General features: G+C 34.3%; 9 protein-coding genes and 1 pseudogene across 10 annotated transcripts, besides 1 other annotated feature; 5 read left to right on the top strand and 5 right to left on the bottom strand.

The window, feature by feature from the left end:
* Window positions 1–15,156: part of a mobile genetic element that runs on past both edges of the window.
* TVAGG3_0703740 (uncharacterized protein) lies at window positions 1,306–1,470 on the top strand (the record flags this gene model as incomplete). Its single annotated transcript, XM_051243481.1, has 1 exon — window positions 1,306–1,470. A coding segment is annotated over one exon (165 nt), but the record flags the coding sequence as incomplete, so codon positions are not given.
* On the top strand, window positions 1,495–1,998 carry TVAGG3_0703730 (uncharacterized protein; the record flags this gene model as incomplete). Its single annotated transcript, XM_051243480.1, has 1 exon — window positions 1,495–1,998. The coding sequence occupies one exon, from the start codon at window positions 1,495–1,497 to the stop codon at window positions 1,996–1,998; it is 504 nt and encodes a 167-aa protein (XP_051090067.1).
* Window positions 2,075–5,854, bottom strand: TVAGG3_0703720 (organellar and viral DNA polymerase type B; the record flags this gene model as incomplete). The annotated part of the gene is made up of 1 exon (XM_051243479.1): window positions 2,075–5,854. One exon carries the CDS (start codon window positions 5,852–5,854, stop codon window positions 2,075–2,077), a length of 3,780 nt encoding a protein of 1,259 aa, XP_051090066.1.
* On the top strand, window positions 6,092–6,415 carry TVAGG3_0703710 (uncharacterized protein; the record flags this gene model as incomplete). The annotated part of the gene is made up of 1 exon (XM_051243478.1): window positions 6,092–6,415. A coding segment is annotated over one exon (324 nt), but the record flags the coding sequence as incomplete, so codon positions are not given.
* On the bottom strand, window positions 6,944–7,771 carry TVAGG3_0703700 (KilA, N-terminal/APSES-type HTH, DNA-binding family; the record flags this gene model as incomplete). The annotated part of the gene is made up of 1 exon (XM_051243477.1): window positions 6,944–7,771. The coding sequence occupies one exon, from the start codon at window positions 7,769–7,771 to the stop codon at window positions 6,944–6,946; it is 828 nt and encodes a 275-aa protein (XP_051090064.1).
* Window positions 8,742–9,827, bottom strand: TVAGG3_0703690 (integrase core domain containing protein family; the record flags this gene model as incomplete). The annotated part of the gene is made up of 1 exon (XM_051243476.1): window positions 8,742–9,827. One exon carries the CDS (start codon window positions 9,825–9,827, stop codon window positions 8,742–8,744), a length of 1,086 nt encoding a protein of 361 aa, XP_051090063.1.
* TVAGG3_0703680 lies at window positions 11,823–12,681 on the bottom strand (annotated as a pseudogene). Its single transcript has one exon. A coding segment is annotated over exon 1 (859 nt).
* On the top strand, window positions 13,119–13,544 carry TVAGG3_0703670 (uncharacterized protein; the record flags this gene model as incomplete). Its single annotated transcript, XM_051243475.1, has 1 exon — window positions 13,119–13,544. One exon carries the CDS (start codon window positions 13,119–13,121, stop codon window positions 13,542–13,544), a length of 426 nt encoding a protein of 141 aa, XP_051090062.1.
* Window positions 13,798–14,439, bottom strand: TVAGG3_0703660 (uncharacterized protein; the record flags this gene model as incomplete). The annotated part of the gene is made up of 1 exon (XM_051243474.1): window positions 13,798–14,439. The coding sequence occupies one exon, from the start codon at window positions 14,437–14,439 to the stop codon at window positions 13,798–13,800; it is 642 nt and encodes a 213-aa protein (XP_051090061.1).
* Window positions 14,465–14,866, top strand: TVAGG3_0703650 (uncharacterized protein; the record flags this gene model as incomplete). Its single annotated transcript, XM_051243473.1, has 1 exon — window positions 14,465–14,866. One exon carries the CDS (start codon window positions 14,465–14,467, stop codon window positions 14,864–14,866), a length of 402 nt encoding a protein of 133 aa, XP_051090060.1.

Below are 15,156 nucleotides of genomic sequence, written 5' to 3'. Positions count from 1 at the left end.
AGCAATGATATCATTTACAGATATAGATGTGCATTGTAAGGCGTCGCTACTGAACTTTACTTTAAGCTGAATGTTTCCTGCAAAAGCTGGAATAAATCGAATAGCTTCTAATGAAGGAATCTTCTAACAGGAATTCTTAAACGAAGCTTAAAATCAAATGATTTTCCTGCTGTAATTGGACCACTAACAATTTGTCCTGTTCTGCATGTTCCCGAATGACTCCATACATCTTCATGTCGAGTCTTTGAGAAAACATCTACTTTCTTTATTTGTTCGGTAGTTTGTGAGTTTGAAGTTATATATGCTTCTTCTCTTGCGTGTCTTGAGAATATACGATACGACCATTTGCAAGGATTTGATATCCAGCAACTGCATAGAAAGCGTCATCGAAACCAATCCAAAATCCTGGTGGGTTTGTTTTATTGGAACCTGAACCAATTTCTTTATCTACAATAAATTGACCTTCCATTTTATACGTAATGAATGTATTGTAAAGGTCCAACATATTTTCACCAGGAGGTGAGAGATTGAATGTTACCCATGTGTTATCTTTAGCAGTTCCAGGTTGTGATGGAATCTTTGCGTCAGAATATTTTCTATTAGTGTCACCAATTTGAACTGCATTGTCTATGATATCGAAATATGAGCGAATCTGATGAATATGCTCTGCTGGAGTAAATTCGTTTAGCTGTTCGTTCTGCATGTATTTACTTCAGATAAAAATATCTATTTACTTCATTATTCTCACTCTTCTTCTTGGCATTCGTGGTGGAAGTTGTTTCTTGACATTTTCAATGAACTGTACATTCTCTTTTGTCTCAACTTCTTTCACTGGTGGGTCAGGGTTCTTTGACTCGGTTTGTTTTTCAATGAAATTCACGAACTTTGCAATAAGCTCTTGGTTCGTTATTGAAAGTACATCTGGCTTCTTTTCTTCTGGTTCTATTGACTTTTCAATTTGAACAGAAGGTTTTATATGGGCTTCGTGGACTTCACCCTTGCCATGCACCTTAATGTTGTCGCTTTCTGCATTCGCTAATGGAACCTTTCTTTTTCTTACGTATATTTTACCATCTTTACTCTGACTTACGTAATAGAGAGGATGTTGTATTCCTCTTGCGTCATTTAATATAATAGACTCTCGCTCTGATTTTGACAAGCTCATTTTACATCGGTTAAAGTTTTAATTTTGTTTTTATCTGCAGTCAAATGACTCAGACAAGCCCTACGGACAAGACCCAAGGGGTCATAGATGTTGAAGCATTGAAGAAAGAAATTCGTGAGCAAATTTTATCCGAACTGAAGGAACAAAAACAAGAACAAAAGCCAGAGAGACCAAAGAGAAAACTTAGTGAAAAACAACTTGCTGCATTAGCTGCTGGAAGACAAAAGAACCCACGTTTGCTGGCGAAGAAAGCTAGAGAAGAAGCTGAAGCAAAAGCTAAAGAAGCTGAAGCAAAGAAAGAGTAAATGGTTTATTTTTATTCGAATTAAATGTATAGACAAATACCTTTATCTGTTGCGTTCAGTAGTGAAAACCCTGACGTCAAAATAAAGGGGAACAGAGTAACGTTTAAGTTTCCAACAGACTGGATTGTGAACATAAATGAAGAGAAGTACATTGGCATAACAAATATGTATATAACACGTGCTTACAGAAAGGTTGAGTTTATACTTCAAGTCGAGATAGAAAATGACGAACCGTCTTTAAGCGCCCAAAACATTCACATATACAAATACTTTAAAGACGATACAACGTTAGAAGACTGTATAATTACATTTTACGAAAATTTTCAAAATAGGCTCAACATTGAAGTACAAACTTTACAGCCTTTACGTGATTTTCTCGCACAACTGAAAGAAGAAGGTAGTCAGCCACAACTTATGGCTTTTCGTTATGAATTTAATGAAAATGAAGATGGAACACATGACTGTCAATTCATTATATATTCACCATTCAATGAAGTCGCTGAAGAGAAAAAAATCCATTACGTATAAGATTTCAAATCTCTGAACCAAGTGATGATTTCAAGAATGTTTTCAATGACCTCATTGCTGACAAAAATAAATGACCTCAGAACTTCAACTTACGAATAAAGCTTGTTTTAGTCGTTATTGAGAAGTTAAACTTTTCAGCAAAGCAAGGTTGACATGACTTACATAAGTCAAATCCAATCTCTTGACCATCATGAAGTGCTTTGTAAAGTTTCATTAAACTGAACTCAGAGTCTTTGTCATATGTTCCAACAGGTATGTGAATGTTCTTATCTTCATTGTAATAGCATTGTATAGCTTCAGGAAACATTTCATTTGCTGTTAAAGCAAGGACGTCTTGTTTGACACCTTTGCAACGTGCATGGAATGCAACTTCATTTAAATTGTTAGTGAGTAAGTCTATGTAGGTCTTCTTTCCACAAAATATTGACTTGTATGCTAAACTTTGTTTTCCAGGTGTTATTTCTGCGAAATCAGAATGAAATTGACCAAGGTTCTTTCCTATAAGTTCGCGACCGTATCTCTTCTTAAACTCTGCTGCAAGCTTTGGTATGTCTTCATTGAAAATATGCATGCTATCACAGTCCTGGTAAAATATTTGAAGTCCCATATCTTCAGCAGTACAGAATACTTCACACATTATTCTCTTCGACATAGATAAGATATTAACACCAAGTGGACAGAAGTTAAAGTGTCTGCAAATGCTTTTCGTTAGCTTGAAAATAGTTTTATCTGAACCATCCAAACCTTCGAACTTCACTATATGGTTGTAGTTTCTGATGGCATATCTTATAGCATCTTTGTCATTTACTATGGTTATTTTTGACTCAATAGGAGAAAGAATAGTTTTGCCATAAATACTGTTCAGAATGAGCTTTATATTTTCTTGCAAAGGATTTCCTTCTTTCTTATACTTTAACCTTAACTCAAACAACTTCTTTACTTCATCTCTTATTCTAATATCTCTGTTTCCATCGTAATAATATCCTTGCAACACTTCACATTTGACACCTTGATATTTTATGAGGTCTTGTAATGTTATATGGTCAACATACATTAAACAGCAAGTGTTTGAACTTCTGGGAACGTTAAGTTCTGGATTTAGTTCAGGGTCACAAACTATTAAAGGAAAGTGTCTATGTATTCCAATCTCTGTTATCTTAATGAGAACAAAGAAGCCAGACATAAACTTTTCACCAATGGGTTCCTTTTGGTCGTCATCGAATAAATGTCTCATGAGATACTCTGTGCTTAACATTTCTTTCTTCATAACCTTTGGAATACCTTCTAAAGTATAAAGTCTTGCTATAGCGGATGGATATAATGAAACAGCGTCGAAATCAGCAATGAGTTTCTTTTCGCTCTTTTGTTTAATGTTATCTGACAACATACATCTTCCACCTTGAATGCATCTCGAAATAAATTCTCTTGTTTTATTTGAGAGGTCATATAAATTTCCATTCGGGAAGTACACTCTGTTCTCAAACAATTTGTTAGCAATAGAACAAATACTAACGTAGTCATAAACGTTTAAATCAAATTCTTTTAATATGTCATTGCGGAACTTAACAAAACCTTCTCTTAAAATTCTTACATCTTGTTTGCAATAAAATGAGCTATATTTTTCTAAATCGAAATGGTTTTCATCTATTCTGCAACCTTTGATGGAATCTATGTTTTTCATGAACGTATCAATATCTTTTACAAACTTACACGCTTCAGAAATGACACCAGTTCTGTTGTCATTTGCTAACAAAACACTGCTGTAGTAGTTGTATGGAAATACTTCTTTCGGTCCTGTTTGTAAGTTAAACATAGCAGGAAATAGTTTAAGCTTCTTATTTATAACACTGTAAGAGTCTTTTATAATAATTGCCCTTCCTTTATATAAGCCAGTTATTTGCATTGTTCGTGAACCTTTAATGATGGGAGTTCCTTTCACTTCTGTCATGTGTCTTAAGATGAAGTTTATATCATAACTGAGGTTATGGAAATATATTAAACTCTTGTCAGGAAGTCGTTCCAAAAATTCTGTTGCACAGTTCTGACCCCAAATGCTTTCACTCACTGAACCATCTTCACTGTCATAACAAATGTTAAAGGCTTTATGAAAGCCGTCTGTGCTACACTCAAAGTCAGCAAAGAAAACGTGCTCAGGAATGAACTTACATTTAGCTTTATTTACTTCTTTTGACTCGGCTTTCTTCTTCAGTTGTACACAATACTTTGGAGCATATGTCAAATCTTTAAATGGTGCAAGGTTCTGTTTATATAAGTCAGTCGTATATGTGAAAAGTTCTCCATAAGAAATAGGTTCGAAATATTTGCACTCCCACAATGTTTTCATAACATCCCATAACGGTGTTGTTCTATCATAACGAACAATATATTTGTTCTCTCTCTTTGTATAAATCTTCATCTGTTTCTCAATGTTCATTCCACCACACTCCTTCAAGATTTCTATATAGTTGCGAATGAAATATGTTGTCATTGGTAATCTTTCATTTAGCATGTAGTGGTCTTCAACAAGAAGTAAGTCAATAGTTCGAACAGTTTCACATTCTTTTGGTATGTATCTCTTTATTTCATTATGTCTTGAGTCATTGAAGTAACCAATGGTAACATTAAATGCTATACCTGTTGCGTCAGAAATTTCTTGTACTTTACTTTGAGGAAAGTCTCTAACACGAATGACTTCTCTCATGTGGTCAATAGTTTCTTCATTTACTCCAGCCTGAATGCAAGCATAAACGAAGCAGTTATCTTCTGTCATAAGTGTTGCAGTTCTTTTGTTCAGTTCATTGAAGATTTGGTAGCGTTCAAGATTTATAGGTAATGTGCAAAGATACTTCCAGAACTGACCGCTTCTCTTCTTATAAAACTTCTTTTCACCATTATCTTTCCAAAAGCTTTCTATAAGTGCTGGGTTTCCTGTTTGCTTAAGAGCTTCCAAAATGGCTTTCTGGTCATTTGTCAGTGTGCTTTCATCTCTATATGGTCTCTTTTTTGGTTTGCCTTTCTTTACATCTGACATCGTTAAGCCTTCATATTCTGTTAAATCATACATCTTTATTTCAGTAAGATTCTTTATGTTTGTCAAGAAGAAGTCATAGTGCATTTCAATAATACCTGCAGCATTTGCTTCTATCTCTGATATAAAGTTCTCCTTCAAGAGCTGATGTAGTAATGTTCCAATATTATTGAGGTTTAACGTAGAACATTCATACTTTCCACCAAGTTTATAACATACCATCCATCTCTGTTGGGAGTTTATTTTAATCTTCTCTAAGAGTCTCATGAAAACCTTACCGAAATGTTTGTGTAAGTAGTCTCTGTTTGGTTCATCTAAAGCTTCGATGTTAAAGTCAATGAGTCTATTGCCTGTCTTAACATTCCTCTTCCTATTCTCTTCATCTTTCTTTAACCATCTCTCACCTTCTTTTGGTTTGTCGTCAATGGAACGAAGGACATCGTTAGCTTTGCGAACTTGTTCTATAGCGCTCTTAAACATCTCTCTTCTCTGTTGTTTCAGTGTGTCGTCTCTTCTTCTTGTTTCACCAACGTTTGCATTTGTTATGTCAAACATTTCTCTTCTTACTTCATGAGGTACTGAACGTCTATGATATAAGTCAATAGCAACGTCATTTAAAGGAAATGCTCTTGCATGGACTTCGTCCTCGCCGCGTTGCGGCTTTATGAACTCATGAATTCTATCATAACTTATTGCACCATTATAGTCATTGAGGATGTCAGCGAGTGCTTTTTTGTTTGTTGCGTAATGCTTTGCAACATCTATATTAGCTTCTGTAAGAAGTTGTTTTATTTCCGAGTGTTCTAACTTAGACAACTTCCGATACATCTTTAGTAGGAAATAAAAAAATATTTTTGAAAAAATTAGATTAGATTTTTTAAGTTATTTTTCAAAATAATTTAATATTTTTATTTTAATGAAACACATGCAAGATTGCAGTTCTTTTCATACAATGCTCTCGCTACTGCCATCAAGAATGAGTTCAATAATGCTTCAAATGTTAATGTTATCTTTAACAAGAAGTTTGTGAAAGAATCTAAGTTTGGTCAGTATGTCAGACCATTAGCTATCGTCATTGACCGCAAACGTTATACTTCACAAGAGTTAGCAGTAGTTTTGAAACAAAAGAGTTTCTTCGTGAATGTCAAAGATACTCATTATACTGTCATAAAGAACTCTAACGTTGACTTCTTCAGTATTGCTTTAAATCTTTCCGAACAGAAAGAATATAAGAAAGGTGAAACAAATGTGAAATATTATCCTTCATCTCTGAAGACAATAACGAACAAAGATGTTATACAGAAATTCTTACCAAAGGTTGAAGAAGCTTCTATTGACATTGACGAAGGAAGTGAAATGGTTGAAGAAATAGACCCTGAAGCTTTATAAGAAAATTTATTTTTGAATAACTGAAGGTGTCACCACGTCACTATGTCACCAGGTTAATTAACTTCTCTTAAAAATGATGACAACATGACATTTTGACAACACAGCAGGATTAATGCAAAAATGAATGTTATCGTTTATGTTATCGTTTATGTTATCGTTTATGTTATCGTTAATGTTATCGTTAATGTTATCAGTGTCGAACATAATTGACATGGAGCATTTATGTTATCGTTTATGTTATCGTTAATGTTATCGTTTATGTTATCGTTAATGTTATCAGTGTCGAACATAATTGACGAAGAGAGAATCGTCTAATCGTCAAGTTTATTAGTTAACGGGAGGGTTAGATATATTCCATCGCAACTGAAAAATGATGACAACATGACATTTAGACAACACAGCAGGATTAATGCAAAAATGAATGTTATCGTTAATGTTTTCAGTGTCGATCATAATCGACGGAGTGTTTTGTTTTTATCATGGTTTTCTCCACTATGGTCCTAACGTGGCACCAGACGAGATTTTTTTTCATTCTTCCTCTTTGAAGTTATCGAAATATTCTGTTATTTTTTCCTTCAGTAATGTTAAGTCTTCTTTGAATGTAAGTATTGTGCAACCTTTGATGTCATAGTGTGTTTGAGGAAGAGTATTTTTGACAATTTCCTTTATTTGTTCATTCGGTGTCATTGAAATCGGTAAGTTTTCACGATAGAACCAGTTTCTGTCAGATTTATATATCTTAGCTAAGTCATAAAAGCTTTTATTGTTTCTTCTCACTAAATGCAACATAACCATATCTCTGTCTTCTTCATTTTCCAACTCTTCAGTATAAATCATATACTTATAACTCTTTTCCTTTCCTTTTGGTACTGAACGCGGTATTCTTTTCTGTATGCTTTTGTCTTTGGATTCAATGACTTCATCTTTTGCTTGAAGTTTCTTTTCCATCTCTCCACGTTCTGCTTTATATAGTTCATCTAACATCATGAAAATATAACAAGCATAACGAGGTGAAGCCCACATTGCTACAGCGTTTACTAAAAGTCTATGAACATAATAACCTTTCAAACAAGGAGCCAAATTCTTGCGATTTTCATACGGAATCTCTTCCCTCGGAAAACCGAGGGAAGCAATCATATGAGGAAATTCTTCTAAAAGTTCTTTTGTCTGTTGGTTTTCAAACCAATGATATGTTTGCTTTGTAGAACGAAGAGCAGTCATTATACTTTGCATTTGGTACATATCGTCTTTGACTGAACGAATGAGACGTAACTGTTTGTTATACTGTATGTATTCATATTCTTCATTTATGGCTTCATGAACGATAGCAGTTGTTGTGTTCTCTGATGTTGACATTACTGTCTTTACATACAAGATAAAAAAATAAATAAAAATAATTTTAAAACTAACTTTATTTTTGGACTGCATCAAATTTCCAGGACTGTTGTCAAAATGTCATGTTGTCAGTAATTTTAAGAGAAGTTAATTAACCTGGTGATAGAGATGTGAAAACTTAAATTTTATAATCCCTGGGATGCACTTTCTTCGATTTTTTTTTAATTTTTGGGATAAATTTTGACATCTTTTTTTTTGCTGGCGACCCCCCCCGTTTAGGGCATCAAAAAAACATGTTGTTTCGTTTCAAGATCGGGATATGTTGTGAACCCGACTTCTTTCATTAATGAAGTGATTTCTTAAGTTGAATAAAAACAAATTTGATTGAAATTCATACAAAATTTCTTTTTATCATTATTATTTAAGATGCTTTTTTATGTTGAATTGTTAATTTTTTAATTTCCACCTGGGATATTTTGAATTGGGCTAGCCCAATCCCACCTCTCAATTTTCTCTCAATTGGGCAATGGGGATCCCATATAAAATGTATTGTAACAAAATTTTACATGCATAATATAGTACAATTAAACAACATTCTAAAAATATTAAATTCACATCATTTACTTGAAGATTTTATATTTTCAACAAAAATTAATACAATAATTACACTAAATTGAGGAGATTTATAATATTTATTATAAATTAAAATATTATTACTCATTAATTTGTTGAAATATTGCATTTTAGTGGTAAAAATTAAAATTTAAGTTTACATGGAGAAAAAAATTTTTAAATTCCAAAAAAAAATTCAATTGGGATAACGATAGGGACAAAAATTTAGAATCCCCATATGCTTGGGATAAAATCACATGACTACCTGGTGACATGGTGACGTGGTGACACTGAAAACATTTATGACAAAAATAAATGGTACCATTAATAATATCATGACTGTTCTCGTTCATGTCTGATTTATATCCAACGAAAAAGTTTAGAAGAATTTTCTTATTCTTTCTGGCTTATTTTTATCTTTCCAGTACTCCCGCTCTAATGGTCCCAGATGTGTTGGCTTTGACTCTCTCAAGTTCTTAGATGGTATAACATCTTCAACGCCTCCTTCATATCTTACTTTATAAGTGTCATCGTTTATGTTGTAGCCAAGTATTTCAATAACCACTCCTCGCTTTGCTTCGTCAATGGTTTCAGCAAGTTTGCCATTACTACTTTCGACTAATTTGTGACGAGGGTAAAACGCAATAGAGTCGTCGGCAGCTTTTATAAGATATCCATTACCTTGCGTAGAGTCTACGATATAATAGTTTCTACTTAACCTTAAACGTTTCTTTGTCAACGGTTTGTCGTCAAGAACTACACGAACTTTTGTACCAGGAATGAGGGTAAATTGTGTTGAATTTCTGATATTTTGTGTTTGGCTTCGTTTCTTTTGTATATACTTTTCTTCTTGTTGTTGTGTCATTGAATTTGGTGTATGTCCTGTTGTAGAATGTGTTGAGGAATTATATACTTCGAGAAAATGTTTCATTGTTTCTTCGGTAAAGTCTCGCTCTTGATTTAAATCTCTGAGAGTCCTTATGAAGCGGTTTATGATGCCGAGTATGTTATGGTTATGGTCATCAGTAGTGTAGTGAGTTATGTTATGCTTAATGAGAAAATCTGTGATTTCATTACTGAGGTATGCACCGTCTTGGTCTGATGTTAATGAAGTGGGATGATGTTCTGCCACGAACGTCTGCAAAACTCTTAACACTTCATGAGTTCCTTTATTCCTCATTGGATATGCATATGCTTTGCGAGTGTTAATATTAATGAAGATGAGGAATGGTTTATGTCCTCCTTTTCTGCTTTGAATGAGAGTGTCAAATTGGTATGCGTCAGGAGCGTTGGAGTAAATTGGTAAAAAGTAGTCGTAAGGGTTTATTTTTGTTTGATGTACAACATTTTTGTCAAAGAACCTTTTCACTTCAGCTCTGTTAGTAAATCCCCAACTCTTTGCAGCTTCATTGAACTTCTTAAATGACCTCCATGGATGTTGTTCGAATACTTCTTTCAAGCTCATTTATGTAAAGTTAAAGATTTTATTCTAGGCTCAAGCGCGTTCAATGAACGCGGTACCATGCGAATACAGTCACAAATGGTGGCATATAATCTGCACCCGAGCCTGTTGGATTTGTTGTGAAAGTGTGTGAATGATTTCCTCCTGGTTCAGTTGGTCGAAAAGTCTTTTTTGCTGAATTGTTATAAGATGGAGATAAAACGTCATTGCCAGCTTCATAGTCTGAGTTGTATAATGGGTGGTCTCTTAATGAGTGGCTATGGTCGCCAGAAAAGTTTGTCGTTCTTGTATGAGTGTGTGGGGGTAAGTTTGCTTCTTTAATTTTATTCGAACCTCCTGTTTGCTTTGAATATCTAGCACAGTATAAGAATTTATCTACAATCTGCTTCCACGTACCAAAACCTAAAACTGTTTCTGGATTTGTTGAATTCATTGATGTATAAATAGAACCAACAGGATATATGGTTTGAAGAATCTGGGCCTTCATTGTTAGAAGTTCATGTTTAACGTTTATAACTTTATTGCCATCTTCAATATTTATATTGTTTGTTATTAAACCATTAGGAAAAGTAGGAGGATAAATTCTTTGTTCTTGTACAGTTGCACCGTTTCTTCCTGTTTTTGTTACTATTTCGATGCATGCCTTAATTTCTTTAATCTTGATTGTTTGAAATTCTTCATGCACGTGCTCTTTATCGGCTTTTCCATTAAGCGCAGCATTTACTTCCGACTTCTTTGCATAATTTTCATCTACATAAGTTTTGTCGGCTTTCTTATCTAACATTGCTGGTAGTTCATATGCTTCAAAGTTTCTGGCATGACCTTCAATGTTCATACATCAGTTATCTAAATTGTTTAGTGTATCTTTTACGCTTGTACTCGGATTCTCTAAAGGTGCACTTGAACTAATGGTATAGTTTAATATTATGTCGTCTGCTCTAACAGTAGTGAAGGATTCATGTGTATGGTTCTTGTCAGCTTTACTATTTAATGTAGCTTGAAGTTCATTTATATCGGAGATATTGTGTTTATGAGATTTCAAAACTTTGTTCGTTGCGTCAAGTTCATCTTTGTCAGCTTTACTTTTAATAGCATCTTCAAAAGTTATTTTTGCCTTAACTCTCAATGTAAATCTTGGTTCAACTAATACACCGTTAACAAAGAAGTATGAAGCATAAATTTCATCGTTATAACCAAATGCTTCTGGTGCTTTACCTGTGTCATACTGTACAGTACAGTGTATGTCATAACCTTCAGCACGAATGAATTTATATCTTCTTTCATTAACATCTTCAGTGCTTATTTGTTCATCCTGTGTTAAATATCCATGGTAGTCCGTTATAATCTGTTCGTCTGAACTTATATAATGAACATGGTTTTTATCTGCTTTTTCGGCTAATTTCTCTTCTATCTCATTTATTTCAAGTTCATGCCTACCACCACCTCCCGAAGAAGTATTTTTCTTCAGCTCTTGAAGAACGTCCACTTCGCCATCTTTGGTGTCAATAATGAGACTTTGAGTTAAAACCTTTCCTGTCTTAATGGATGTTTGTAAAACTTCTTCTTCACCGTGTTCGGGGTCATGGTCGTCATCATATCTTGCGAAATCAGAGATGTTGTCATACATTAAGCATATCTGTCTCAAAAGTTCTGCTATTTGAAACTGAACGAAAGATATACAGAACTTTCATCATCTCCTAAAGTCAAGTCTGCTTTCTTAAGTATTTCTTGAATGTATGCAATGAGAACAGAGTACCTTGGAAAATATTCGAACAATATTTCATTAGCTGTTGGTTTTGGTGGTTCTTCTGGAGTTTCTGTTGTTTCAGTTCCTTCTGTAGGTTCTGTTGGAGTTTCTGCATCTCTTGACTTCAATGCTCTTGCTCTCAAAGACCTAAATGTTAGAGCACCAGGTTTTACAAAGGACTTATAAAGCTTTAATAGTTCTGGTAAGTTATTGTTAGCATTAAGTAAGTTCCTTATGCTTCCATCATGTACGTCCATAGCACTATGTAAAAAATCTATACTTTTTTTGTAGTCAGCAATAGACTGACTGTGATTTTTTAAAGATTTGTCAATACCTTTAAGCCAATCTTCATGCATGTCTGATTACTGAGCCAAGAATATCATTTGCTTCCTTTAGTGTATTTTGTGCTTCTCGTAAAGTATCCAATTCCGTACGTGCATTGTTTGCTATAACGTCTTACAGTATCTATTTGACTCCTTGTTCTTGCATCCAACCAGATAAAGTTTTAATAGTATCCGAACCATTTGAAATGAAGTTCAAAGCATTTTTAACGTCATCTAAAGCTTCTTCACCAAGTACTGCCCATATCTTTCCGATTTGGTATTGAAGAACTCCATATGAAGCAGCTGTTAAACCAGTATTTATAAGGTTCCATATCCATGATTTAGCAGTTTTTCCATCCTTTCCATCTTCACCATCCAAACCGTTTTCGCCTTGAGGTCCTTGTATTCCTTGTATTCCTTGTGGTCCTTGAGTCCAGTGTCACCCTTCTCTCCTTCAGTTCATCTTTATGTTCGTTATAATATTCTAATGTCATAAGGTGTACATCATTACTGCTACCAGCAACGCCGAGAATTTGTTTCTCATTCATGACTAAATTCTTTAGGCATTTAATGTTGTCGTCAAATCGAAAGTCTTTAACAATTCAATGAGAACATTCAGTACTTTCACTAATGAGGCATCTACTGTTGAATTTATATATTGCACCGTTCCATCATTTATGATGGGAACCTTGCTTGTTGTAATGAATGGGTCATAAGTGTTAAAAGTATCGAAATCAATGACTTTTTTAGTTTTTCCATCGTCAATGACTAAATCATTGCCTTCAATGGTTAAAGTTGAGTTTTCGTTTACTAGTTCATGTGCTCTTCTTGCTTCATTTGTTTCATACGCATATGCAGCAATAGTCATATTTTAATGAGAATAAAATGTTGTTCTATTTGCAAAGTACAGACCCAAACGAATACGGGACAGTAAAGCTACAAACAAACTTAGGTCTTCAGAATGAAGCGCTTGCTTTCAGAGTTGTTGACTTCAATACTATCGCAACTTTTGTCATAACAGATGAAACAGATTTCATGGAGATTGAAATAGATGACAAAAGAAGTGTTATAACATTTCCTAACAGAGCTGGGTATAGAATAGATAAAATTGCTGGAGTCATAGATACTCTCATAAATGAAGAAACTATTGACAACATAGATGTCGAACTCTCTTCTGAGGGAACATTGAAGTTCAGCAGCGAGAAAGAGTTTAAGATACCAAGAATGAGTCATAGAGTACAACTTCTTTTGGGTGCATACCATATGACATTTCCTTTGAAAAGTGTTGACAAAACGATTGAGATGAAATCTGTTCCATACGTATGTTATGGTAATTGTTTATACATTGAGTCTAAAATAGCTAATGTCACAGGCATTTCAGGAGTTAATAGTAAAGGTTCAGTAGAATATAAATCCTTCTGTTATGCAGTCAATTCAATGTTCATTCCAAACGTTCCTGTCATAGCAACTCATTTAGGTAAATGGGTTCGCATTAGTCCTCATAATTTGAAAGACATGCAATTCAGACTTGTTGACTTTCAAGGAGAGCCTGTAGAACTGAAGGCACCAGTGCGAATGACTGTTGAAGTTGACTTTTTAGAAAATATTAAATGCGACGGCTTACAAGAGAACTCAGAGCTAAAAATATAAAGTATGAATGTTATGTATTAGGTCATGAACTTTGGTTGTTGCTGTTTGATGAAACAAATGAGTTAGTTATGTCAGTCAAGAGAACAGAAAAATATTGTGTTAGTAAAAACTGCACCAAGTCAATAAGATTAGGTTTGCATTATGAAGATGAGTTCGATACTGTTGAAGAAGTTTTGGTTAGATATTACAAATTGCTAACTTGAAATTTTTTGACTGACGGCGCAAAGCGCCAAGACCGAAGGTCCTGACTGCTTTAATTTACTAAAACATATTTCAAACAAAGCTTATAGTCAGTAGATAGTTTTGTATACTCGTTCGAATATTTATACTTAAACTCAACTCCTGTAGTTCCTGGTGTTTCAATGATGCGGATGTTACCTATTTTCATGAATGGTGGCGTTTGACCACAGCATTCGATTTCAGGGTCGAGATAGTCAATGACACATTGTTTCCCTGTTATTCGCGATATAACATTTTCAAGGTCCTCCTTTGTTAGAATTATTTGGTTCTTACTTATAAGATTTACCAAAAGCTTCTTATCGTCTTTGAGTAAAATTGTTTGGTATAACTGAAGAAGGTAATGGTCTACGTTATCTGAAAGATTTGTTTGAACATTTGTGTAAGGGTTGTCGTTGGCTTCTCTTGAAAGAATTTGGTCCAGTGGTGGATACTCTAACTTAACATCTGATGTAGCGTTAGCGTTTGAAGCTGTGTTTAAATTCACGGCGCCATGCTCCAAGACCGAAGGTCCCGACTTAAGTTCTGGTTCTTTTTCTTTCAAACACTCTGAACTATAGTTCTTTATGACAATATTGTTTGTCGTTCGTGAGTCAACATTTGATGTTGGTTCAATTGGAACATTAACGGCACCAGCTAAGATGGATTTGCTTCTCATTTCATATAGAATAAAAACCTTTTATATGTATGAAATGAACAATATACTCGACAAGGGTTTGAATGTAAAGCTAACGAATGAAAATATTGTTGAATTCACTGAGACAGGAGCTGTGTATAAAGATGTAGAACTACTGAACAAAAGAGCTAAGGGAAGAAGCAGGAACATGAACAAAGGGTGGAAGCCTATAAAAATTTATGTCAATGATGGCTCAGGAGGTTCAAACATAAAGTATGCAGAAAGTTATAGAGTTTATGCTCTCAAAGGTGAAAAGCCTTCATTTAAGAACAGCTATTCTAACGCATATCCTCAAAAGCTAACGGATGGGGAAGTGGATGATATGAATGACAGCAAAAATATTAACAGAAATGGCGACAGAGATGCATGGAATTTGTTTACCATCAGTCAATTGAAGGTTAAACTTTAAAACAATGTTGGTCGTTCCCATGGAATATTTTTGACTTTAATGGTATTAGTCATGATATGAATCTCAAGGTATGAACGAGGAGAGATGAGAGACTTATATGCTTCCCAAATTTCTTCAAAAGGTAATGTTATACCTGACTGTTTCCAAATGAGTTCAATGTCATAGCGTGAGAAACCTTGAAAGATAACGAAGTCAGTTATGAGACGTTTTATGTTTAAAGCTAAAAACCTCCATGTTTGCATAAGTATTGCTACAGTTAAGTGGTAATGTCTGACTTTAGTAATGATTAG

This window comes from Trichomonas vaginalis, chromosome III (assembly GCF_026262505.1).
Source record: "Trichomonas vaginalis G3 chromosome III, whole genome shotgun sequence".
Taxonomy (NCBI): domain Eukaryota; phylum Parabasalia; order Trichomonadida; family Trichomonadidae; genus Trichomonas; species Trichomonas vaginalis.
The sequence above is the reverse complement of the archived record's forward strand: the minus strand, read 5'-3'. Positions and strand labels throughout refer to the sequence as shown.